Raw genomic sequence first — 27,832 nt, 5'->3', positions numbered from 1 at the left:
GACAAAGTGAAATGCACTGTTGACATAAACCAGCCTGAAGAGGATTATAGTCATAAGCTGTTGGACTCACAGAACAGCCAATATACACAAATGGAGAAAAGTTGGATCATTGGAGAACCTTTCCAAAAAAGGACCAGGTGACCAAAATGACCCCACCAATGCAACAACTTACTCAAAATATGAAAAAAACAAATTGACGACATGACTTTCTGACCTCATTTGTCTCAGTTGAGGTCAGTTTTAGTTTTTAGAGCCTTGCATGGTCAAGCTCCGATGTACATATCTAACCTTTTAACCCAGGGGTCGGGAACCTTTTTGGCCAAGAGAGCCATAAACGCCACATATTTTCAAATGTAATTTCGAAAGAGCTATAGTAATGTAGTGTCCCTTTCCCACACTGAGGCACGGAGACTTAACCTCTTTTAAGGTTCTTTAATCTGGTTACTGCAGGCTGCAACAAACGCTGTACAATTAATTCAGCAACTCCTGAATCTCTCCCGCCGAGACGAGAGTGCTTCTCCCAACTTTATATTCCCTTGCACCCGCATCGGCCCTCCTATTTCCTTATTCGGCCCATAGCTGAACCCCATTGGTCCAAACTCCCCAACGACAGGCTGAGCGACACAACTGATGGCCAATCAGATCTCTGCATGATATGTTCAATGAACTCCGGAATTTATAACACGTTCCAACAGCTGCCCAGTTAAACTCAGTCCGCTACAATGTTTAAAACTAAATATACAAGTGAATGTTTGCATTTGATGTAACTTCCACATTTTTAAAGGACAATAAGTCTGTGGATTCTTTTCAATAACATAGTTATGCTGTTGCTAATAAATAATGAGTATTTATTAGCATTAATGTGAGTTCTGGTGCTGCGTGGTGGTTTTGCTGATCATCATGGTCTAGTCTGGTTGATTCGTGGTGAGTTTAAGCTTCATGCAGGAGTTGAGACTTCCATCCCTTAAACGTGATGGTAGGTTGGTCTGAATGTTCTTTAGATGTGAGAAAGACTGCTCACATGCACACGTGGAGCCAAAAACACACTCACACACTGCAGCATGTGACAGGCAGTGTTTTTTAAGTTATGTGCGGGATTCGCTAAACCCCCCCCCCCCCCCTTCCTCACATATTCCGTCCTTTCAACTGCGCGCTCTTTCTCAGAGACGGGAGCGCGCAGTTGCGGCACGGCAATTCACAGGTTTCGGGCTGGTACAAACTGTGATATAATAGATAATAGTAAACTTATAGTGCTGGCACACATTTTTCTCTCCAAGCACCGCTACTACTGCGCGCCTTTCTGGCATCGCATCGCGCCCAAGAAAGACTGGTCTAAAGAAAAAAGATTTTATAATTAAAGCCGCAAGCGGCGTTGTATGGCCCGCAGACGCTACCCGCCTTCCACGCCCACCTCTACGCACCACCGCCGCCCTCATCACCCACAAATTAAAAGCTAGTCAAGGCTGATTTTGCTAATTATGCTAGCTATGCTAATGTGGCTAAAAGAGCTAGCATAGCGATCAGCATCATCAACTGACTCAAAATAACACATTACCTAAAATGCTAATTATGCTAACTATGCTAGCTATGCTAATGTGGCTAAAAGAGCTAGCATAGCGATCAGCATCATCAACTGACTCAGAAAAACACATTACCTAAAATGCTAATTATGCTAACTATGCTAGCTATGCTAATGTGGCTAAAAGTGCTAGCATAGCGATCAGCATCATAAACTGATTCAGAAAAACACATTCCTCCATTGGTGAGAGCTATATGCCATAAGTTGATAAAAACCCCACTTTTTCCAAAATGGCGGCTATTCTGTTGATTTTATCTCCATAGCAACCATTTTATGTTTTGGTCCCCTCGGGAGGACGAACAGATTGACGTCAGTTTCGGACAAATCGGTAAAAGTAAACTTTTTGTCGTCCTTAGCAACAGTGGTTTCATGCTAACCACGCCCACATTCCTTATAAGTCCATATCCAGTGTTTTTCAATGTATTCATTATAAGGCATTAATGCATGCATTCAATTTTCATTGTATTGTATTGAAATACATGGGAGTTATAACAGTGCGCCACTTTGCTAGCTTGCCACGCGCACCCCGTTTAAAATCTACAACTTCTAATTCCAACATTTTTTCCACAGTAGCTTGCCATTGATGCCCAAAAAGTTTCGAGACGATCGTTGAAAATTCCAACGAAGAGTTTACGTTTGAATCCGGTGGCAAAGGTGTTTTTTATAGAAAATTCAAGATGGCCGCCTTTTCCCGAGGTCAAAGGTCGACGAAACTCCAGAGGTAATTGAAAACTTACGCTACGGACATGCGAGTCAAATTTCGTGAAAATCGCTTGAAAAAAAGTTCCTTTTTCCATATTGTGTAAAAACGCGAAAAACTCAAAATGGCAGATTTTGGCACAAAATGGCCGCCAAACCGTAGGTCGTGTCGCCATCACGTAATGATTTCAAAACTTTGTTTGGATATACCCGACAAAGTTATCTGGGTTTCGCTAGCCGATTCTTAAAAAAAAAATCCGAAATTGTTTTTTTTTAGCCGAGTCAGCACTTTTTTTTGCGATTGTTTTTTGTTTACCACGGCCACATTCCTTTATCGATTTTGTCGTATGTGACATCGTTTTGTTCAGTGTGGGCTAAGGAATCGCATATTTCATTTTCAGGCTATTCCGATAAAATATGTGCGAGCTAGCTAAAATGGCGACGGTTGCGAATTCGCCACGGGCACGCGTTTCAAATTCTACAACTTCTAATTCCAACATTTTGTCCACAGTAGCTTGCCATTGATGCCCGAGAAGTTTCAAAAAGATTGATAAAAATCCCTAGGACGAGTTTTCGTTTGTATCCGTTACTAAAGGTGCTTTTTTTTGAAAATTCAAGATGGCCGCCCCTTCCCAAGGTCAAAGGTCAACAAAAATTCTTTGGTAGTTGTAGAATCGTGTTTGTGGCATGTGTATGAAATTTCGTGAAAATCGCTTGAACAAAAGTGTCATTTTCCCATAATGTCAAAAAACACGAAAATCGCTATCTCTCTGAGTTCGCCACAAAATGGCCGCCAAGCCGTAGGTCGTGTGGCCATCCCATAATGATTTCATAACTTCTTTGGGATATCTCCAACATGCGTGTTTTGGTTTCGTAACTGTATTTCAAAATATTTTTTTTTGGCCCCATAAGCGATTTTCGGCCCATTCATTTTTTTTACGGGAACGCTCGCCGTGATGTCATCGTCGTGGGGGGGGTGACGTTCTCTTTGTCGAAAATTCATTTTCAATTTATCCCAGGTGTGTGCCAATTTTGGTGAGTTTTCGGGTATGTGGCGGGGGTCAAATTTGAGCTCAAAGGCGCGATAAGAAAGCGGAATAATAATTAAAGCCGCAAGCGGCGTTGTATGGCCCGCAGACGCAACCCGCCTCCACGCCCAACTCTACGCACCACCGCTGACCTCACCGCCCTCACAGCCCGCAAATTAAAAGCTAGTCAAGGCTGGATTTGCTAATTATGCTAACAATGCTAACTATGCTAATGTGGCTAAAAGTGCTAGCATTGCGATCAGCATCATCAACTGACTCAGAAAAACACATTATCTAAAATGCTAATTATGCTAACTATGCTAGCTACGCTAATGTGGCTAAAAGTGCTAGCATAGTGATCAGCATCATCAACTGACTCAGAAAAACACATTACCTAAAATGCTAATTATGCTAACTATGCTAGCTATGCTAATGTGGCTAAAAGTGCTAGCATAGCGATCAGCATCATCAACTGACTCAGAAAAACACATTACCTAAAATGCTAATTATGCTAACTATGCTAGCTATGCTAATGTGGCTAAAAGTGCTAGCATAGCGATCAGCATCATCAACTGACTCAGAAAAACACATTACCTAAAATGCTAATTATGCTAACTATGCTAGCTATGCTAATGTGGCTAAAATTGCTAGCATAGCGATAAGCATCATTTACTGACTCAGAAAAACATATTCCTCCATTGGTGAAAGCTATATGTCATAAGTTGATAAAAAAACGACTTTTTCCAAAATGGCGGCTTTTCTGTTTATTTTATCTCCATAGCAACCATTTTATGTTTTGGTCCACTTCAGAAGACGAACAGATTGACGTCAATTTCGGATAAATCGGTAAAAGTAAACTTTTTGTCGTCCTTAGCAACAGTGGTTTTATGCTAACCACGCCCACATTCCTTATGTGTCCATGTCCAGTCTTTTTCAATGTATTCTGTTTCAGGCATGAATGCATGCATTCAATTTTCACTGTATTGTATTGAAATGCATGGGAGTTATAACAGTGCGCCACTTTGCTAGCTTGCCACGCACACGCCGCTCAAAATCTACAACTTCTACTTCCAACATTTTTTCCACAGTAGCTTGCCATTGATGCCCAAAAAGTTTCGAGACAATCGATGAAAATTCCAACGACAAGTTTACGTTTGAATCTGGTGGTAAAGGTGTTTTTTATAGAAAATTCAAGATGGCCGCCTTTTCCCGAGGTCAAAGGTCGACGAAGCTCCAAAGGTGATTGTAGACTTACGCTAGGGACATGCGAGTCAAATTTCGTGAAAATCGCTCGAAAAAAAGTTCATTTTTCCATATTGTGTAAAAACGCGAAAAACGCAAAATGGCAGATTTTGGCAAAAAATGGCCGCCAAACCGTAGGTCGTGTCGCCATCACGTAATGATTTCAAAACTTTCTTTGGATATACCCGACAAAGTTATCTGAGTTTCGTTAGCCGATTCTTAAAAATAAAATCCAAAAAAATTTTTTTTTGCCGAGTCAGCACTTTTTTTTGCGACGGTTTTTTGTTTACCACTGCCACATTCCTTTATGGATTTTGTCGTATGTGACATCGTTTTGTTCAGTGTGGGACAGGGTATCGCATATTTCAGTTTAAGGCTATTCCGACAAAATATGTGCGAGCTAGCTAAAATGGCGACGGTTGCAAATTCGCCACGGGCACGCGTTTCAAATTCTACAACTTCTAATTCCAACATTTTGTCCACAGTAGCTTGCCATTGATGCCCGAGAAGTTTCAAGAAGATTGATAAAAATCCCTAGGACGAGTTTTCGTTTGTATCCGTTACTAAAGGTGCTTTTTTTTGAAAATTCAAGATGGCCGCCCCTTCCCAAGGTCAAAGGTCAACAAAAATTCTTTGGTAGTTGTAGAATCGTGTTTGTGGCATGTGTATGAAATTTCGTGAAAATCGCTTGAACAAAAGTGTCATTTTCCCATATTGTCAAAAAACACGAAAATCGCTATTTCTCTGAGTTCGCCACAAAATGGCCGCCAAGCCGTAGGTCGTGTGGCCATCCCATAATGATTTCATAACTTCTTTGGGATATCTCCAACACGCGTGTTTTGGTTTCGTAGCTGTATTCCGAAATATTTTTTTTTGGCCCCATAAGCGATTTTCGGCCCATTCATTTTTTTTACGGGAACGCTCGTTGTGATGTCATCGACTTCGGGGGGGTGACGTTCTCTTTGTCGAAAATTCATTTTCAATTTATCCCAGATGTGTGCCAATTTTGGTGAGTTTTCGGGTATGTGGCGGGGGTCAAAATTAAGCTCAAAGACGCCGTTAGTGTGCAAGAATAATAATAATAATAATAATAATTAAAGCCGCAAGCGGCGTTGTATGGCCCGCAGACGCAACCCGCCTTCCACGCCCAACGCTACGCACCACCGCCGTCCTCGCCGCCCTCACCGTCCTCAAATGAAAAGCTAGTCAAGGCTGGATTTGATAATTATGCTAACTATGCTAATGTGGCTAAAAGTGCTAGCATAGCGATCAGCATCATCAACTTACTCAGAAAAACACATTACCTAAAATGCTAATTATGCTAACTATGCTAGCTATGCTAATGTGGCTAAAAGTGCTAGCATAGCGATCAGCATTATCAACTGACTCAGAAAAACACATTCCTCCATTGGTGAGAGCTATGTCATAATTTGATAAAAAAAACACTTTTTCCAAAATGGCGGCTTTTCTGTTGATTTTATCTCCATAGCAAGCATTTTGTGTTTTGGTCCCCTCGAGAGGACGAACAGATTGACGTCAGTTCCGGACAAATCGGTAAAAGTAAAATTTTTGTTGTCTTTAGCAACAGTGGTTTCATGGTAACCACGCCCACATTCCTTATATGTCCATATCCAGTGTTTTTCAATGTATTCAGTTTCAGGCATTAATGCATGCATTCAATTTTCACTGTATTGTATTGAAATGCATGGGAGTTATAACACTGCGCCACTTTGCTAGCTCGCCACGCGCACGCCGTTCAAAATCTACAACTTCTAATTCCAACATTTTCTCCACAGTAGCTTGCCATTGATGCCCAAAAAGTTTCGAGACGATCGATAAAAATTCCAACGACAAGTTTACGTTTGAATCCAATGGCAAAGGTGTTTTTTATAGAAAATTCAAGATGGCCGCCTTTTCCCGAGGTCAAAGGTCGACGAAACTCCAGAGGTAATTGTAGACTTATGCTACGGACATGCGAGTCAAATTTCGTGAAAATCGCTCGAAAAAAAGTTCCTTTTTCCATATTGTGTAAAAACGCGAAAATCTCAAAATGGCAGATTTTGGCACAAAATGTCCGCCAAACCGTAGGTCGTGTCGCCATCACGTAATGATTTCAAAACTTTGTTTGGATATACCCGACAAAGTTATCTGGGTTTCGTTAGCCAATTCTTAAAAAAAAAATCAGAATTTTTTTTTTTTAGCCGAGTCAGCACTTTTTTTTGCGATAGTTTTTTGATTACCACGGCCACATTCCTTTATCGATTTTGTCGTATGTGACATCATTTTGTTCAGTGTGGGCCAGGGAATCGCATATTTCAGTTTCAGGCTATTCCGATATAATATGAGCGAGCTAGCTAAAATGGCGACGGTTGCGAATTCGCCACGCGCACGCGTTTCAAATTCTACAACTTCTAATTCCAACATTTTGTCCACAGTAGCTTGCCATTGATGCCCGAGTAGTTTCAAAAAGATCGATAAAAATCCCTAGGACGAGTTTTCGTTTGTATCCGTTACTAAAGGTGCTTTTTTATGAAAATTCAAGATGGCCGCCCCTTCCCAAGGTCAAAGGTCAACAAAAAAAGTTCATTTTTCCATATTGTGTAAAAACGCGAAAAACGCAAAATGGCAGATTTTGGCACAAAATGGCCGCCAAACCGTAGGTCGTGTCGCCATCACGTAATGATTTTAAGACTTTGTTTGGATATACCCGACAAAGTTATCTGGCTTTCGCTAGCTGATTCTTAAAAAAAAAATCCGAAATTTTTTTTTTTAGCCGAGTCAGCACTTTTTTTTGCGATCGTTTTTTGCTTACCACGGCCACATTCCTTTATCGATTTTGTCGTATGTGACATCGTTTTGTTCAGTGTGGGCCAGGGTATCGCATATTTCAGTTTCAGGCTATTCCGATAAAATATGTGCGAGCTAGCTAAAATGGCGACGGTTGCGAATTCGCCACGCGCACGCGTTTCAAATTCTACAACTTCTAATTCCAACATTTTGTCCACAGTAGCTTGCCATTGATGCCCGAGAAGTTTCAAAAAGATCGATAAAAATCCCTAGGACGAGTTTTCGTTTGTATCCGTTACTAAAGGTGCTTTTTTTTGAAAATTCAAGATGGCCGCCCCTTCCCAAGGTCAAAGGTCAACAAAACTTCTTTGGTAGTTGTAAAATCGTGTTTGTGGCATGTGTATGCAATTTCGTGAAAATCGCTTAAACAAAAGTGTCGTTTTCCCATATTGTCAAAAAACACGAAAATCGCCATTTCATAGAGTTCGTCACAAAATGGCCGCCAAGCCGTAGGTCGTGTGGCCATCCCATAATGATTTCATAACTTCTTTGGGATATCTCCAACACGCGTGTTTTGGTTTCATAACTGTATTTCGAAATATTTTTTTTTGGCCCCATAAGCGATTTTCGGCCCATTCATTTTTTTTACGGGAACGCTCGCTGTGATGTCATCGACTTCGGGGGGGTGGCGTTTTCTTTGCCGAAAATTCATTTTCAATTTATCCTAGGTGTGTGCCAATTTTGGTGAGTTTTCGGGTATGTAGCGGGGGTCAAATTTGCGATCTACGGATCCGTTAGAAACGGGAAGAATAATAATAATTAAAGCCGCAAGCGGCGTTGTATGGCCCGCAGACGCAACCCGCCTTCCACGCCCAATTCTACGCACCACCGCCCTCACCGCCCTCACCGCCCTCACCGCCCACTTTTGATGAAGGCTAGTCAAAACTGCATATGCTAATTATGCTAACTATGCTAGCTATGCTAATGTGGCTAAAAGTGCTAGCATAGCGATCAGCATCATCAACTGACTCAGAAAAACACATTACCTAAAATGCTACTTATGCTAACTATGCTAGCTATGCTAATGTGGCTAATAGTGCTAGCATAGCGATCAGCATCATCAACTGACTCAGAAAAACACATTACCTAAAATGCTAATTATGCTAATTATGCTAACTATGCTAATGTGGCTAAAAGTGCTAGCATAGCGATCAGCATCATCAACTGACTCAGAAAAACACATTACCTAAAATGCTACTTATGCTAACTATGCTAGCTATGCTAATGTGGCTAATAGTGCTAGCATAGCGATCAGCATCATCAACTGACTCAGAAAAACACATTACCTAAAATGCTAATTATGCTAATTATGCTAACTATGCTAATGTGGCTAAAAGTGCTAGCATAGCGATCAGCATCATCAACTGACTCAGAAAAACACATTACCTAAAATGGTAATTATGCTAACTATGCTAGCTATGCTAATGTGGCTAAAAGTGCTAGCATAGCGATCAGCATCATCAACTTACTCAGAAAAACACATTACCTAAAATGCTAATTATGCTAACTATGCTAGCTATGCTAATGTGGCTAAAAGTGCTAGCATAGCGATCAGCATCATCAACTGACTCAGAAAAACACATTCCTCCATTGGTGAGAGCTATATGTCATAATTTGATAAAAAAAACACTTTTTCCAAAATGGCGGCTTTTCTGTTGATTTTATCTCCATAGCAACCATTTTGTGTTTTGGTCCCCTCGAGAGGACGAACAGATTGACGTCAGTTTCGGACAAATCGGTAAAAGTAAATTTTTGTTGTCCTTAGCAACAGTGGTTTTATGCTAACCACGCCCACATTCCTTATATGTCCATATCCAGTGTTTTTCAATGTATTCAGTTTCAGGCATTAATGCATGCATTCAATTTTCACTGTATTGTATTGAAATGCATGGGAGTTATAACAGTGCGCCACTTTGCTAGCTTGCCACGCGCACGCCGTTCAAAATCTACAACTTCTAATTCCAACATTTTTTCCACAGTAGCTTGCCATTGATGCCCAAAAAGTTTCGAGACGATCGATAAAAATTCCAACGACAAGTTTACGTTTGAATCCAGTGGTAAAGGTGTTTTTTATAGAAAATTCAAGATGGCCGCCTTTTCCCGAGGTCAAAGGTCGACGAAACTCCAGAGGTAATTGTAGACTTATGCTACGGACATGCGAGTCAAATTTCGTGAAAATCGCTCGAAAAAAAGTTCATTTTTCCATATTGTGTAAAAACGCGAAAAACTCAAAATGGCAGATTTTGGCACAAAATGGCCGCCAAACCGTAGGTCGTGTCGCCATCACGTAATGATTTCAAAACTTTGTTTGGATATACCCGACAAAGTTATCTGGGTTTCGTTAGCCGATTCTTAAAAAAAAAATCCGAAATTTTTTTTTTTAGCCGAGTCAGCACTTTTTTTTGCGATCGTTTTTTGTTTACCACGGCCACATTCCTTTATCGATTTTGTCGTATGTGACATCATTTTGTTCAGTGTGGGCCAGGGAATCGCATATTTCAGTTTCAGGCTATTCCGATAAAATATGTGCGAGCTAGCTAAAATGGCGACGGTTGCGAATTCGCCACGCGCACGCGTTTCAAATTCTACAACTTCTAATTCCAACATTTTGTCCACAGTAGCTTGCCATTGATGCCCGAGAAGTTTCAAAAAGATCGATAAAAATCCCTAGGACGAGTTTTCGTTTGTATCCGTTACTAAAGGTGCTTTTTTATGAAAATTCAAGATGGCCGCCCCTTCCCAAGGTCAAAGGTCAACAAAACTTCTTTGGCAGTTGTAGAATCGTGTTAGTGGCATGTGTATGCAATTTCGTGAAAATCGCTTGAACAAAAGTGTCGTTTTCCCATATTGTGAAAAAACACGAAAATCGCCATTTCTCTGAGTTCGCCACAAAATGGCCGCCAAGCCGTAGGTCGTGTGGCCATCCCATAATGATTTCAAAACTTCTTTGGGATATCTCCAACACGCGTGTTTTGGTTTCGTAACTGTATTTTGAAATTATTTTTTTTGGCCCCATAAGCGATTTCGGCCCATTCATTTTTTTTACGGGATCGCTCGCTGTGATGTCATCGACGTTGGGGGGGGTGACGTTCTCTTTGCCGAAAATTCATTTTCAATTTATCCTAGGTGTGTGCCAATTTTGGTGAGTTTTCGGGTATGTGGCGGGGGTCAAATTTGAGCTCAAAGACGCAGTAAGAAAGAAGAAGAATAATAATAATAATTAAAGCCGCAAGCGGCGTTGTATGGCCCGCAGACGCAACCCGCCTTCCACGCCCAACTCTACGCACCACCGCCCTCACCGCCCTCTACAGCCCGCAAATTAAAAGCTAGTCAAAGCTGGATTTGCTAATTATGCTAACAATGCTAACTATGCTAATGTGGCTAAAAGTGCTAGCATTGCGATCAGCATCATCAACTGACTCAGAAAAACACATTACCTAAAATGCTAATTATGCTAACTATGCTAGCTATGCTAATGTGGCTAAAAGTGCTAGCATAGCGATCAGCATCATCAACTGACTCAGAAAAACACATTACCTAAAATGCTAATTATGCTAACTATGCTAGCTATGCTAATGTGGCTAAAAGTGCTAGCATAGCGATCAGCATCATAAAAACACATTCCTCCATTGGTGAGAGCTATATGTCATAAGTTGATAAAAAACCCACTTTTTCCAAAATGGCGGCTTTTCTGTTGATTTTATCTCCATAGCAACCATTTTATGTTTTGGTCCCCTCGAGAGGACGAACAGATTGACGTCAGTTTCGGACAAATCGGTAAAAGTAAACTTTTTGTTGTCCTTAGCAACAGTGGTTTTATGCTAACCACGCCCACATTCCTTATATGTCCATATCCAGTGTTTTTCAATGTATTCAGTTTCAGGCATTAATGCATGCATTCAATTTTCACTGTATTGTATTGAAATGCATGGGAGTTATAACAGTGCGCCACTTTGCTAGCTTGCCACGCGCACGCCGTTCAAAATCTACAACTTCTAATTCCAACATTTTTTCCACAGTAGCTTGCCATTGATGCCCAAAAAGTTTCGAGACGATCGATAAAAATTCCAACGACAAGTTTACGTTTGAATTAGGTGGTAAAGGTGTTTTTTATAGAAAATTCAAGATGGCCGCCTTTTCCCGAGGTCAAAGGTCGACGAAACTCCAGAGGTGATTGTAGACTTATGCTAGGGACATGCGAGTCAAATTTCGTGAAAATCGCTCGAAAAAAAGTTCATTTTTCCATATTGTGTAAAAACGCGAAAAACTCAAAATGGCAGATTTTGGCACAAAATGGCCGCCAAACCGTAGGTCGTGTCGCCATCACGTAATGATTTCAAAACTTTCTTTGGATATACCCGACAAAGTTATCTGGGTTTCGTTAGCCGATTCTTAAAAATAAAATCCGAAAATTTTTTTTTTGCCGAGTCAGCACTTTTTTTTGCGACGGTTTTTTGTTTACCACGGCCACATTCCTTTATCGATTTTGTCGTATGTGACATCGTTTTGTTCAGTGTGGGCCAGGGTATCGCATATTTCAGTTTCAGGCTATTCCGATAAAATATGTGCGAGCTAGCTAAAATGGCGACGGTTGCGAATTCGCCACGCGCACGCGTTTCAAATTCTACAACTTCTAATTCCAACATTTTGTCCACAGTAGCTTGCCATTGATGCCCGAGAAGTTTCAAAAAGATCGATAAAAATCCCTAGGACGAGTTTTCGTTTGTATCCGTTACTAAAGGTGCTTTTTTATGAAAATTCAAGATGGCCGCCCCTTCCCAAGGTCAAAGGTCAACAAAACTTCTTTGGTTATTGTAGAATCATGGTCTTGGCATGTGTGTGCAATTTCGTGAAAATCGCTTAAACAAAAGTGTCGTTTTCCCATATTGTCAAAAAACACGAAAATCGCCATTTCTCTGAGTTGCCACAAAATGGCCGCCAAGCCGTAGGTCGTGTGGCCATCCCATAATGATTTCAAACTTCTTTGGGATATCTCCAACACGCGTGTTTTGGTTTCGTTCTGTATTTGAAATATTTTTTTTTGGCCCCATAAGCGATTTTCGGCCCATTCATTTTTTTTACGGGAACGCTCGCCTGTGATGTCATCGACTTCGGGGGGGTGACGTTCTCTTTGCCGAAAATTCATTTTAATTTATCCCAGATGTGTGCCAATTTTGGTGAGTTTTCGGGTATGTGGCGGGGGTCAAATTTAGCTCAAAGACGCCGTTAGAAAGAAGAATAATAATAATAATAATAATGAAACGAAGCAGAAACAATATAGAAGTTTTTGCAGTCAGGTGGCCTATGTATTTCAATGCGGCCTGTCTTTTACTATAGGCTGGGCATGTCTTTTTGGCTTTAAACCCGTTCTTTTGAGGGCTTTTTGGGGCTTTTTTGTGTTTTTGTCGTCATTTTTGCGACTACAATTTTGACGTTTGTGCGTTGGTGTTGTGCGTGTGTGTGTGTATTTTTGTTGCGTTACACAATTGTCGTGTCGTTGTGTGCTTTGGGCGACTTTTGACCCCATTTTTTGGCGTTTTGACGCGTTTTTTTGACGTTTTGGACTTTTTGAGTGTTCGACCCTCGTACCAGTTACAATATGGTCCTTGCAGTCTATGACTGCTGCGGGCCATAATAATAATAATAATGAAACGAAGCAGAAACAATATAGAAGTTTTTGCAGTCAGGTGGCCTATGTATTTCAATGCGGCCTGTCTTTTACTATAGGCTGGGCATGTCTTTTTGGCTTTAAACCCGTCTTTTGAGGGCTTTTTGGGGCTTTTTTGTGTTTTTGTCGTCATTTTTGCGACTACAAATTTTGTCGTTTGTGGTGGTGTTGTGCGTGTGTGTGTGTATTTTTGTTGCGTTACACAATTGTCGTCTCGTTGTGTGCTTTGGGCGACTTTTGACCCCATTTTTTGGCGTTTTGACGCGTTTTTTTGACGTTTTGGACTTTTTGAGTGTTCGACCCTCGTACCAGTTACAATATGGTCCTTGCAGTCTATGACTGCTGCGGGCCATAATAATAATGAAACGAAGCAGAAACAATAAGAAGTTTTTGCAGTCAGGTGGCCTATGTATTTCAATGCGGCCTGTCTTTTACTATAGGCTGGGCATGTCTTTTTGGCTTTAAACCCGTCTTTTGAGGGCTTTTTTGGGCTTTTTCGTGTTATTGTCGTCATTTTTGCGATTACAAATTTGACGTTTTTGCGTTGGTGTTGTGCGTGTGTGTGTGTATTTTTGTTGCGTTACACAATTGTCGTGTCGTTTTGTGCTTTGGGCGACTTTTGACCCCATTTTTTGGCGTTTTGACGCGTTTTTTTGACGTTTTGGACTTTTTGAGTGTTCGACCCTCGTACCAGTTACAATATGGTCCTTGCACTCTGTGAGTGCTGCGGGCCATAATAATAATTAAAGCCGCAAGCGGCGTTGTATGGCCCGCAGACGCAACCCGCCTCCACGCCCAACTCTACGCACCACCGCTGACCTCACCGCCCTCACAGCCCGCAAATTAAAAGCTAGTCAAGGCTGGATTTGCTAATTATGCTAACTATGCTAACTATGCTAATGTGGCTAAAAGTGCTAGCATAGCGATCAGCATCATTAACCGACACAGAAAAACACATCACCTAAAATGCTAATTATGCTAACTATGCTAGCAATGCTAATGTGGCTAAAAGTGCTAGCATAGCGATCAGCATCAACTGACTCAGAAAAACACATTACCTAAAATGCTAATTATGCTAACTATGCTAGCTATGCTAATGTGGCTAAAAGTGCTAGCATAGCGATCAGCATCATCAACTGACTCAGAAAAACACATTACCTAAAATGCTAATTATGCTAACTATGCTAGTAATGCTAATATAGCTAAAATTGCTAGCATAGCGATCTGCATCATCAACTGACTCAGAAAAACACATTCCTCCATTGGTGAGAGCTACATGTCACAAGTTGATAAAAAACCTACTTTTTCCAAAATGGCGGCTTTTCTGTTGATTTTATCTCCATAGCAACCATTTTATGTTTTGGTACCCTCGGGAGGACGAACAGATTGACGTCAGTTTCGGAATAATCGGTAAAAGTAAAGTTTTTGTTGTCCTTAGCAACAGTGGTTTTATGCTAACCACGCCCAAATTCCTTATATGTCCATATCCAGTGTTTTTCAATGTATGCAGTTTCAGGCATTATTGCATGCATTCAAATTTCACAATAGTCCATTGAAAAACATAGGAGTTATAACAGTGCGCCACTTTGCTAGCTCGCCACGCGCACGCCGTTTAAAATCTACAACTTCTAATTCCAACATTTTTTCCACAGTAGCTTGCCATTGATGCCCAAAAAGTTTCGAGACGATCGCTGAAAATTCCAACGACAAGTTTACGTTTGAATCTGGTGGTAAAGGTGTTTTTTATAGAAAATTCAAGATGGCCGCCTTTTCCCGAGGTCAAAGGTCGACGAAACTCCAGAGTTGAATGTAGACTTACGCTAGGGACATGTGCGTCAAATTTCGTGAAAATCGCTCGAAAAAAAGTTCATTTTTCTATATTGTGTAAAAACGCGAAAAACTCAAAATGGCAGATTTTGGCACAAAATGGCCGCCAAACCGTAGGTCGTGTCGCCATCACGTAATGATTTCAAAACTTTCTTTGGATATACCCGACAAAGTTATCTGGGTTTCGTTAGCCGATTCTTAAAAATAAAATCCGAAAAAATTTTTTTTTGCCGAGTCAGCACTTTTTTTTGCGATCATTTTTTGTTTACCACGGCCACATTCCTTTATCGATTTTGTCGTATGTGACATCGTTTTGTTCAGTGTGGGCCAGGGTATCGCATATTTCAGTTTAAGGCTATTTCGATAAAATATTTGCGAGCTAGCTAAAATGGCGACGGTTGCGAATTCGCCACGCGCACGCGTTTCAAATTCTACAACTTCTAATTCCAACATTTTGTCCACAGTAGCTTGCCATTGATGCCCGAGAAGTTTCAAAAAGATCGATAAAAATCCCTAGGACGAGTTTTCGTTTGTATCCGTTACTAAAGGTGCTTTTTTATGAAAATTCAAGATGGCCGCCCTTTGCCAAGGTCAAAGGTCAACAAAACTTCTTTGGTAGTTGTATAATCGTGTTTGTGGCATGAGTGTGCAATTTCGTGAAAATCGCTTAAACAAAAGTATCGTTTTCCCATATTGTCAAAAAACACGAAAATCGCCATTTCTCTGAGTTCGCCACAAAATGGCCGCCAAGCCGTAAGTCGTGTGGCCATCCCATAATGATTTCATAACTTCTTTGGGATATTTCCAACACGCGTGTTTTGGTTTTGTAACTGTATTTCAAAATTTTTTTTTTTGGCCCCATAAGCGATTTTCGGCCCATTCATTTTTTTCACGGGAACGCTTGCCGTGATGTCATCGACCTCGGGGGGGTGACGTTCTTTTTGCCGAAAATTCATTTTCAATTTATCCCAGATGTGTGCCAATTTTGGTGAGTTTTCGGGTATGTGGCGGGGGTCAAATTTGAGCTCAAAGTGGAAGAAAGAAAGTAGAAGAAAAATAATAATAATAAAGCTGCAAGCGGCGTTGTATGGCCCGCAGACGCAACCCACCATCACGGCCAACTCTACGCATGACCGCCGTCCTCACCTTCCTCACCGACCACAAATGAAAAGCTAGTCAAGGCTGGATTTGCTAATTATGCTAACTATGCTAACTATGCTAATGTGGCTAAAAGTGCTAGCATAGCGATCAGCATCATCAACTGACTCAGAAAAACACATTTCCTAAAATGATAATTGTGCTAACTATGCTAGCTATGCTAATGTGGCTAAAAGTGCTAGCATAGCGATCAGCATCATCAACTGACTCAGGAAAACACATTTCCTAAAATGCTAATTGTGCTAACTATGCTAGCTATGCTAATGTGGCTAAAAGTGCTAGCGTAGCGATCAGCATCATCAACTGACTCAGAAAAACACATTACATAAAATGCTAATTATGCTAACTATGCAAGTTATGCTAACATAGCTAAAAGTGCTAGCATAGCGATCAGCATCATCAACTGACTCAGAAAAACACATTCCTCCATTGGTGAGAGCTATATGTCATAAGTTGATAAAAAAAAAACACTTTTTCCAAAATGGCGGCTATTCTGTTGATTTTATCTCCATAGCAACCATTTTGTGTTTTGGTCCCCTCGAGTGGACGAACAGATTGACGTCAGTTTCGGACAAATCGGTAAAAGAAAAATTTTTGTTTTTCTTAACAACAGGGGTTTTATGCTAACCACGCCCACATTCCCTATATGTCCATATCCAGTGTTTTTCAATGTATTCAGTTTCAGGCATTTATGCATGCATTCAATTTTCACTGTATTGTATTGAAATGCATGGGAGTTATAACAGTGCGCCACTTTGCTAGCTCGCCACGCGCACGCCGTTCAAAATCTACAACTTCTAATTCCAACATTTTTTCCACAGTAGCTTGCCATTGATGCCCAAAATGTTTCGAGACAATCGATGAAAATTCCAACGACAAGTTTACGTTTGAATCTGGTGGTAAATGTGTTTTTTATAGAAAATTCAAGATGGCCGCCTTTTCCCGAGGTCAAAAGTCGACGAAACTCCAGAGGTGATTGTAGACTTATGCTAGGGACATGCCCGTCAAATTTCATGAAAATCGCTCGAAAAAAAGTTCATTTTTCCATATTGTGTAAAAACGCGAAAAACTCAAAATGGCAGATTTTGGCACAAAATGGCCGCCAAACCGTAGGTCGTGTCGCCATCACATAATGATTTCAAAACTTTCTTTGGATATACCCGACAAAGTTATCTGGGTTTCATTAGCCGATTCTTAAAAATAAAATCCGAAAAAAAATTTTTGCCGCGTCAGCACTTTTTTTTGCAATCGTTTTTTGTCTCCCACGGCCACATTCCTTTATCAATTTTGTCGTATGTGACATCGTTTTGTTCAGTGTGGGCCAGGGTATCGCATATTTCAGTTTCAGGACATTCCGATAAAATATGTGCGAGCTAGCTAAAACGGCGACGGTTGCGAATTCGCCACGCGCACGCGTTTCAAATTCTACAACTTATAATTCCATCATTTTGTCTACAGTAGCTTACCATTGATGCCCGAGAAGTTTCAAAAAGATCGATAAAAATCCCTAGGACGAGTTTTCGTTTGTATCCGTTACTAAAGGTGCTTTTTTTTTGAAAATTCAAGATGGCCGCCCCTTGCCAAGGTCAAAGGTCAACAAAACTTCTTTGGTTATTGTAGAATCGTGTTTGTGGCATGTGTATGCAATTTCGTGAAAATCGCTTAAACAAAAGTGTCGTTTTCCCATATTGTGAAAAAACACGAAAATCGCCATTTCTCTAAGTTCGCCACAAAATGGCCGCCAACCCGTAGGTCGTGTGGCCATCCCATAATGATTTCATAACTTCTTTGGGATATCTCCAACACGTATGTTTTGGTTTCGTAACTGTATTTCAAAATATTTTTTTTTGGCCCCATAAGCAATTTTCGGCCCATTCATTTTTTTTACGGGAACGCTCGCCGTGATGTCATCGACCTCGGGGGGGTGACGTTCTCTTTGCCGAAAATTCATTTTTAATTTATCCTAGGTGTGTGCCAATTTTGGTGAGTTTTCGGGTATGTGGCGGGGGTCAAATTTTCGCTCAAAACGTCCGTAACAAACAAGAAACGTAATAATAATAATAATAATAATGAAACAAAGCAGAAACAATATAGAAGTTTTTGCAGTCAGGTGGCCTATGTATTTCAATGCGGCCTGTCTTTTACTATAGGCTGGGCATGTGTTTTTGGCTTTAAACCCGTCATTTGAGGGCTTTTTGGGGCTTTTTTGTGTTTTTGTCGTCATTTTTGCGACTACAAATTTGTCGTTTGTGCGGGGGTGTTGTGCGTGTGTGTGCGTATTTTTGTTGCGTTACACAATTGTTGTGTTGTTGTGTGCTTTGGGCGACTTTTGACCCCATTTTTGGCGTTTTGATGCGTTTTTTTGACGTTTTGGACCTTTTTGAGTGTTCGACCCTCGTAGCAGTTACAATATGGTCCTTGCACTCTGTGAGTGCTGCGGGCCATAATAATAATGAAACAAAGCAGAAACAATATAGAAGTTTTTGCAGTCAGGTGGCCTATGTATTTCAATGCAGCCTGTCTTTTACTATAGGCTGGGCATGTCTTTTTGGCTTTAAACCCGTCTTTTGAGGGCTTTTTGGGGCTTTTTTGTGTTTTTGTCGTCATTTTTGCGACTACAATTTTAACGTTTGTGCGATGGTGTTGTGCGTGTGTGTGTTTATTTTTGTTGCGTTACACAATTGTCGTGTCGTTTTGTGCTTTGGGCGACTTTTGACCCCATTTTTTGGCGTTTTGACGCGTTTTTTTGACGTTTTGGACCTTTTTGAGTGTTCGACCCTCGTACCAGTTACAATATGGTCCTTGCAGTCTATGACTGCTGCGGGCCATAATAATAATGAAACGAAGCAGAAACAATATAGAAGTTTTTGCAGTCAGGTGGCCTATGTATTTCAATGCAGCCTGTCTTTTACTATAGGCTGGGCATGTCTTTTTGGCTTTAAACCCGTCTTTTGAGGGCTTTTTGGGGCTTTTTTGTGTTTTTGTCGTCATTTTTGCGACTACAATTTTAACGTTTGTGCGATGGTGTTGTGCGTGTGTGTGTTTATTTTTGTTGCGTTACACAATTGTCGTGTCGTTTTGTGCTTTGGGCGACTTTTGACCCCATTTTTTGGCGTTTTGACGCGTTTTTTTGACGTTTTGGACCTTTTTGAGTGTTCGACCCTCGTACCAGTTACAATATGGTCCTTGCAGTCTATGACTGCTGCGGGCCATAATTAAAGATTTGTCCGCGAGCCATATGTGACCATCAAAAGAGCCAAAAATGGCTCGCGAGCCATAGGTTCCCTACCCCTGTTTTAACCCCATACTCTTCGGCCTGATCCATGAGGTCCTCCAACCAAAATATTTGTAGCGTTCCAAGACCCTGCTTTAGGACTAGAGGAGATCTCTCACTTCAAGCCGTTGCTTCTCGTCTTTGGAACTCCCTCCCATTGTCGTTCCGTCAGATTGACCCTCATGAGTGTGTTAATCTCAGGCAAAGACATTTTACTCAGGAGAGCTTTTAGTTGATTTCTAGTACTTGCTTTATCATGTTTTACTGTGTTTTTTTAAATTATTATTATTGTATGTTTTGATTTGATTTTATGCTGCTTTTGTAAAGCACATTGTGAGTCTTTTGGGGGAAAGTGCTATATAAATAAAGATATTCTATTCTATTCAGTTTGGGATGCCATCCATACTGCCAAATCAGCATTAAACGCTTGTTAACGAGCATTTACATAGACTTTTTGATGGAAGTGTCTGCTTGAAAGTGCGTTGCTGCTGGTGGTTTTCACGTAGCTTAACATGAAGATCTGTGCAGTCAACGACCAGTTTTTTTTTTTTTACTCACAATAGGGGGTTTAGCTCACAAATTCAGAATTTCTGTGTACCTAGGTGTCCACCAAAAAGTACACGTATTGGCACAGAAGACAGAAAAAGGCACAAAGTGAATGAAGAGAAAGACACAGAGAAATGGTTAAAGGAGAAAGAGTCTGAGAGTACAGAGGAATTGCAGAAAGAGGAGGCAATGAAGAGAGACAGCAGGTCAACCCTGAAGATAAATGGCTCCCTGATGTGAAGACTTGTGTAGGCATAAACAAAAAGTCAGATTGGTGGTTCTGTCTTCCTGTTATGTTGATTGGATCCTTTGTCTTTGAATCATTCTTGTTCTCCAGTATGGAGACTCTAGAGGCTGGAAACCTCTGGTAAACTACAATAAGACTGGTCCTTTCTAGCTTAGAAATGTTTAAAAAGAAACAAACTCAGGTTAACCTTATGCAACATACAGACAGATGACACAAACAACTGGCAGAGAGCACACATGTCTTGTGTTGCGTTTCCTCTGTGTCAGTCTGATAACCTCCAGATGTCTGTTGCAGGACTCCGGGTGTGCAGACCTAAAAAATGTCCCTGCAGCATAGGGGGATGCCTGAGAGCACGAGCTGCCAGCTGGCTCTACCTGCCGGCAGGCTTCTGGAGCCCCCGGCACATTAGGGACATATGAACTCCCTCCTTATTGTGTATTTAAGCTCATACATGCACCCAAACTGGGACACACAGCCTGAACCAAACATTGGGACATATGTTCATGCATTATTTTCACACATGCCTGCATCAAGGCAAGCACACTCGATTTCCCACATTTGTACAAAGGCGAGGCTGCAGTCACAAAAACTGTACTCTTGTATACACATCAACAAAATAATTCCCGCATTCCTATCAAGAACATACTGCCTTTTCCCTGAAGCCCATAAGGAACCCTTGCACATTTCCTTTCTTCTCTTTTTCTCTCAGTTGTTGTCCCAATGCCATAGCCTGTCATCTGCCTTGCTGTTTGACAGTGACAATCACGTGTTGCCGCTGTGCTGATATCATCCACACGCAGGCTCACAGAGAGCAATATCTTCTCTTTGCTGTCTGTCTCACTGCTTCTCTTCTTTTTAATTTCTTCCAAAGTTTGAGCCTGACCAATCAAAAATGTCCACCTTGTTATCGCCGTGTCTTCATCAGCAGCAGGCAGATTACTGCACAGAGTGTCTATTCAGTCATTGTGTTTTTCTGCTGATGGCTGTGAGGGGAGATAAGGACTTTATCAAAACAGCAGAATCATGGGAGGAGCAAGGCTTTGGCACTTCCCTCTGAGACATATGAAGAATACACGTACAGACACTCGGTTAGGAATATTACCACTGGCTGGACACTTTGATAGGTTTACCTGGTAATGCAATCTGCCACAAACTGAATTTAAAACAAGTCATGAAAGACCCACTCCGATGGGTGTTTTTTAACATGTTCTTGTGGCATTTTTTTCATGAAGGGGGACATGTATATATGAAAAAGTAAGTCTAAAATTGCATTTGAGTGTTTTTTTTTTCAAACCGTTGTGAATCAGGAGCAGACGAATGCCTTTTGAAAATGACCGTAGTTGTGACACATAGCTACAACTAACAAGGACCCAAGCTCCATGCTCTGCTTCATTCTGATGCATAGATAGATAGATAGAGCACTTTGGTGAACCTTGTTCTGTTTAAAGTGCTTTATAAATAAAGTTGAGTTGAGAATACATAGACAAATCCAGAACTTTTTTGTTTTCCTCGTCTGAGCTGGCATCTGGCTCAACACTGTTGCCTGGCTGGCTCCAATATTGCTCACCACTTTTGTTGCACCAGTAATGTTACTTTGGTGGTGTGAGGGGCTGTAAGTTAGAAGTAGAGCATCTACATAGATGGTTGACAGGAAGTGGGGGGAAGAGTTGCTCCACTTGAACTCAGAGGCAAATTTCTAATGAACTTCTGCCTCTCTGCAGAAATTATGTCCTAGTTGCATGATTACAATTACACTGGTTATAATTACAAATAATCCTCAGAGTGGGACTTTAAGAATTAGTTGCTCCCTTTGATTTAATCACTAACAATCTGACAAGTTCAAATGTGCAAATCATATCATTTGAGAATAATATAAAAAAAAAAAAAAATACTTAGTTGCCATCTAATCTGTTAATTCTTTTGAAATCAAAATATTTTAAACGCACAGAGTCTGCATTTAAAAAAATTTGGTATTCAATTCAGTCACTGTCTTTGTCCTGAGCGCCATCAATGATCAAAGGCTTTTTTTTTTCTTTTTAAATATTGCATCAAGTCCACTTTCTCCTGCCCTCTTTGCTTCACATGACTAGATATTGACAGTGGTCACTTTTTATTCTGTTTTTGCCTGAAGTAGTGAGTAAATACAGGATATTCTCAAAAGGACAGACTGAGAAGCTCTTCCTGTTGCTTGGTTTTGGCTTCTTCTCTGGTGCCCATTGGTTTTGGTTACTTTAAGAGCCGTTTTATCTGCAGAACACATCTCGTCCTCCTATCAATTTGTGAGGCATCCTCAGTCTCCCTGTACCAGCATAAAGCTTCAGCCCTGACTGTTCAAAGATGCCACTTATCTGTGAATTATGAATGTTTTAAGTGTTGTTAAAGCTTCAGATAAAAAAAAAAATCCTTCCCTTTGCCAAAGCTTTTCTTATTATCAGCGCAGTTGTGGAGGAGATGACAGACAGTTTGCCTGCGCTCAGCTAGTGCTTTAGCACCTGTGCGACTGCGCCGTGTGCAGTCCAGGTGGGATTAGCGGCTGGATATTGACTGTGCTTCAGGTGACAGGGACATGCTGCTGGTGAAGTGAGCGTGCGCATGTATGGTGCAGACTCAACAAAAGGATTAGCTGGATTACAGCAATACAACCATATTACACCATAGAGGATCACACACCCTTCTAACCCTTTTTTCACCAGCCAAGATGAGGAAGAACACAATCTCCTCTCTGCAGCTCCTGCTGGAGGGATTCACAGCAGGGGGATTGTTTTTACATCCACACATTCCTGTATGGATCATCACCATATCTTTTTAAAGACTTCTGCCGTCTGGGACATATTTTACATTGAAATATTACACGTTGCTTACATTTTCAACAGTATGCACCCAAAAGACATACCCATCATGAAGATAGCATGTAGAGCTCCTCTGTTCTCATTAGACAGGTGCTGCAGAGCTTTTTATTTCAGCCTCAGTCAGGGCAGGTGTGTACATAATTTCTTTCTTCAGCAGGGAAAGCAGAGATAAGGGTGGGGATGGAAGCATGTCTACACAGAGACGCAAACAAAGGACAGCACCTCTGTGTAGCCTCAGGGAAGTCTCTCTCTCTCAGGTAGCAGTCGAGGGTCTGTGACAGTCTCAGGTGTCCTGCCAAGGGCTTTATGACAAGTGATGCAGCAGCATTCTTGAAGATGTTTATACCTGTCTTCTCCTCTGTCACTCACCGAACATTTTTTATTGGCCTTTTTATCAGAATGACACTTAGTATTTTACTTCACTTCAGGCAAGGGAGAAGACTGCAGTGTTATTTTCCAGCCAGTTGTGGTAAAAAAAAAAATAAAAGAAAAAAAAAAAAAAAAAAAAAAGTTTTCTTCAGAGGAAAATGTGTAAGATATAAAGTTATTCAATGTAGGATATGGCCTGATTTGTTTGTCTTTATTTTTTTTTTTTTCAGATGGGCATTGAAGAGATGCTGTCAAGAGTGTGGGACTCCCAGCCCAAGGTCATCAGGTTTTCACGGAAACATCAGAGAGGATCTTCCGCTAATGGGCTGAGGCGACAGAAAAGAGACTGGGTCATCCCACCCATCAATGTGCCAGAAAACTCCAGAGGACCCTTCCCTCACATGCTCGTCAGAGTGAGTGACATGCTTGCATCCATTCTTTGAAGACCACCCATTTGTTTTTGATGTGAGACATCACTACAAAACATTTAGACAGAACATGTTTTAGATTCAAGGATAAAAAAAAGTCATTCTTTTTTAAAGGCATTTATCCAGAAAAGTAAGTGGGGAGGAGAGACAGTAATGCTGCACAGGTACATCCTTTAATTCACCTACACTTGCTGTCAGGTGCACCTGGTGCGTACTGTTATGCTGGGATGAATGGGACCCTCAGACTTGTAAGCCAATATACCGGTTTGAGAACATTTGTTTGAAAAAACAATCAACAAAAGAAATTTTAACTTCCAATATCAGAATCCGCTTGATCATTTTTGGGCTCACAGGAACCAACCCAGCTACTGTTGGGCGAAGGTGGGGTACACCCTGAACACTTTGCCAGTTTTTGTTGCCAGATACACTTACACACGCACACCTAGGGGCAATTTAGAGACTCAAATTAACCAATGAAGCATGTTTTTGGACTGCGGGAGGAAGCCAGAGTGCCCGGAGAAAACCCAAGCATGCACGGGGAGGACATGCAAACTCTACACAGAAAGGTGCAAGCCGGGATTCAAAACAGGGCCTTCTCGCTGTGAGGTGGGAGCGCTAAGCACTGCGCCACCGCACAGCCCGAAATTGTACCTTGACTTAATAAACCTGGTAAAAAATATATCAGTCCGTTGAGAAATGTTCCTGTTTTCGAAACTGTCAACATTAGATACAAAAACAGACTTCTTTATTCAATTATTTTAAATATTTAGTGACAAAGCTGACATGTTTTTTCAAAAAATTGCTTTTATTTCTTCCTCAAACAACATCTTTAGTCATCCACATCAAAGAATTTGTGTTTGTAAATTAAAAGATTCATTCATTGTTTTCATTGGTGTTTCTTTTATGTTTGTGAAGATATGAAGAAACTAGCCTCGTCTGCATCTCTCACACTGATTAGTTTTTTTTTTTGTTTTGTCAGACACACAGGAAAGTGTGTAGTTGTCATGAAAATGCATTGATGGAAAAAAAGAAATGAACACACAGGGGCAAATTGTCCCTCTAGTTTAGCGATAGACCAAATTAGACTCAATAATAAGGCAGAAGCAGCAGAACTTGATGTTCTGAAACCGTTTTATTCTGAAACATAGTTTCCAGCACAACTTGAAGAAGTGACAAAATGGATGAAAGCACAGCAGATCAAACCTCAGTAAATATGTGTGAAATACAGATCAATAAAATAAACAATCAAAAAGAAGGATCACGTATTTACACCATGTAAAACCAACATTGTTTTGTGTCTGCAGACCAGCAGTAGTTCATTAATACCCTTCTGAGTTGTGGGCGAGACATTTGCATGGAGCAACCCCGACCCCCCTTCACATCACTCCTACCTAAGCTATTTGTTTACTCGCTCTCCTGCTAGCTTGCAGGCCCTCACACCCGCAACCTAACATTACCAGTGAAAGAAAATGTTGAGCAATATTGGAGCCATCGAGCCGTTCAGCTTTGACCCAAATGCCAGATTGGACAAGGAAAAAAAAAAATCAACATGGATCTATTTGTCTACAAATGTATCAGAATATAGCGGCGCAGGGAGCTGGCCCGCCCAGCGTATTTTCTACGTCACAAATAACTTCTTTCTCGAACAGTTTTTTTGTCTATCTGAGATTCACAACGATTTGAATAAAGAAATGCAATTTTGAACCCCCATTAGAAAAAAATGTATAAGACCCTATTAAAAACACCAAAAACACTTTTTTTTTTAATCAAAGTGTGTCTTTAAGCCCAAATTTGGGTCAAGAATTTGTTTTTGTTTCCAGTCTTACTGTGTGAGTATATATGTTTTAGAATGGGCTAAGGGAGCAACAATACTGAAAATAGCAGAGATGTATGCTAATACCAAACATTTAATAACTGAAGAAAGAATATTAAAAATGATGGGGACTTTTTCATAAAGGTGTCCCCCTCACAGTTCTTTGCTTTTCCTCTAATCTTGTCATTCTCACTGCTTCTTATCACGCTCACACACAGACGTGCAGCTTTCCTCTGGCATTTTCTACACAAGTAAACACACACAGACACACTCATAAGCACACGCACAAAGGCCCTTACGCCCATTTGTACAGCAAGGCTTACACTCCCGGATTACGGCAATCTCCTTTCACCAATGTGTTCGAGAGACGGCAGATTTTCCTCCAAAGCATGAAAACACTCCCAGACACACTGAGCAGAGCTGTGGAGTGTCAGCAAATTGTCCCGCCCTGCTGGAGAAAGGGACCCTCCTTTATCCCTTTTAAGTGCTGGATGAAAGCAGAAAAACGTGTCATGTGTGTGTGGCCACGCCAGTGCTGGGGTTTGATTGTGAGCGAGAATCTCTATCAGATTGCAGGTCCTGCGTGTGAACACTGGAAGCAGAGCAGCATGGAGGAATCAGACTGTGTTGTTCTGTGAGTTAGTTTGCTTGCAGCACAACTCTCCCTCCTGTCAAGCAGCCAATCAGAGGAGTGGTGGGGATTTCTTGCCTTAGCTCGGCAGTTTTAGAAGTGGCCAAGAACAATCTTTGAAGTTTACATGCGGATTTAACGACAGGCTATCCCTCCTGCGTCGGGATTTCCTCGCTTGTGTTTTCCACGTTTAAGCTTTCACATGAGCAAGTTCATCAAGTTTAAAAAGGCTAATTAACCCTCAGAGTGTAATTACCACTTTACAGCTATCAAATGATGCAAATAACATACCTCAAAGAGTTGTTTGTGTGTGTGTGTATGCAGTGTCAGCTTTGATTCATTAGAGTGAAGAAAAAACTTTGCCACACGTGTAATGACAGGTTAATATAGCTGTGCGGTGGTAGGTTATTTGCTTGATCCCGATTACACTGATAAATCCAATCACATATGGGGAGCAAAGTCCTTTCATCTACTGCAGGGGAATTTAATTTGTGAGCAATAAAAAAAACTTGATTCTGTTTTTTTAGTTTCTACCAGGATGTTTTCACTCCTCTGGTTGTTCCAGTAATTTTGTTGTTTCTTCTTCTTATTCGAGCAGAGAGTTCACTCACAGAATCAGCCATTCTTTCATGACTTGTGCCCCTCTGTAGCCCAGGAACATGTAATGTTTGGAATCTGTGGATCATGAGTGCTGCAGCCTTCATGGCATTGATTTACTGCTCTGCACAAATGGAATACACTTTAGAGTGGTGGCTGTCACATCATTTGACAAGACAGAAGTGGAAGCATAGTGGAAATGGACTTATTGAATTACACAAAGGGAGAAAAGTGGGAATAACACCTTTTAGATAAACCCCCACTCGGATGAAAATTGTGTTTTTGGTGTTTTTTACACGTTCTTGTGGCCTTTTATCAAGATGGATATATTAAGCTAAAAATTGCATTGCTGAGTATTTCTTAGTTCAAATTGTTTCTGATTCTGATTCTGATTCTGAAAATACACTGGGTGGGCCACAAGCCCCCTGCTCCGCTCTGTTCTGATGCATCAACTTATCGTCTGGGCAAGCCAAGCTTTACGCCTGATAGCTTTTATATCGCTCGCCATTTCTGTTGCACCGCAAATATTGGGTTGGGGGTGTGATGGGCTTTTCGCTTGTGGGAGACTGTGTGTACAGAGAGCTCTCAACAACTGGAAGGGGGGCGGGATTGCTCCCTCCCAATGATCCTGCCCATCTCAGAGGCAAATTTCTAATAAACTACTGCCATTCTGCAGAAACTATCTCCTAGATTTTTTTTATTTTTTTTTGCTAAAAACAGTATAATCATAATTAAAAGACACTGGCAACACTGTTTAAACAGCTAAAAACATGATCAGACTGGGTCTTTAAAACTGGAGAGCTTTGATTGTGGGAGACAGAAAAAACTGGCCAAAAAGATGGCCAGAAACGACCTGAACAAAAACTCTTTGCTGAAGTGCTGTAAATCTCCCGGGTGAGGGAGGGCAACATTAGTTTCAGGCCATTTGTGATATTCTCATCTTGACGGTTTCCTGCAGCACCTACACTGGGGCCAATGAGGCACAACTGATGGAAAGCAGTCTGAATGGTGGAGAGAAAAGCTCCTCCTT

General features: G+C 41.0%; 1 protein-coding gene across 2 annotated transcripts in view; it reads left to right on the top strand.

The window, feature by feature from the left end:
* The window catches only part of LOC101161393 (cadherin-4), a 263,505-nt gene that overhangs the window by 159,017 nt on the left and 76,656 nt on the right, over positions 1-27,832 (top strand). For both annotated transcript variants that reach the window (XM_020703448.2, XM_004069077.4), the window contains exon 5: positions 23,564-23,746. In XM_020703448.2, coding sequence (XP_020559107.1) covers positions 23,564-23,746 — 183 coding nt within the window. The remainder of the gene's footprint in view (positions 1-23,563; positions 23,747-27,832) is intronic.

The sequence above is a fragment of the Oryzias latipes genome, chromosome 5 (genome assembly GCF_002234675.1).
Source record: "Oryzias latipes chromosome 5, ASM223467v1".
In the NCBI taxonomy this organism is placed as follows: domain Eukaryota; kingdom Metazoa; phylum Chordata; class Actinopteri; order Beloniformes; family Adrianichthyidae; genus Oryzias; species Oryzias latipes.
The sequence above is the reverse complement of the archived record's forward strand: the minus strand, read 5'-3'. Positions and strand labels throughout refer to the sequence as shown.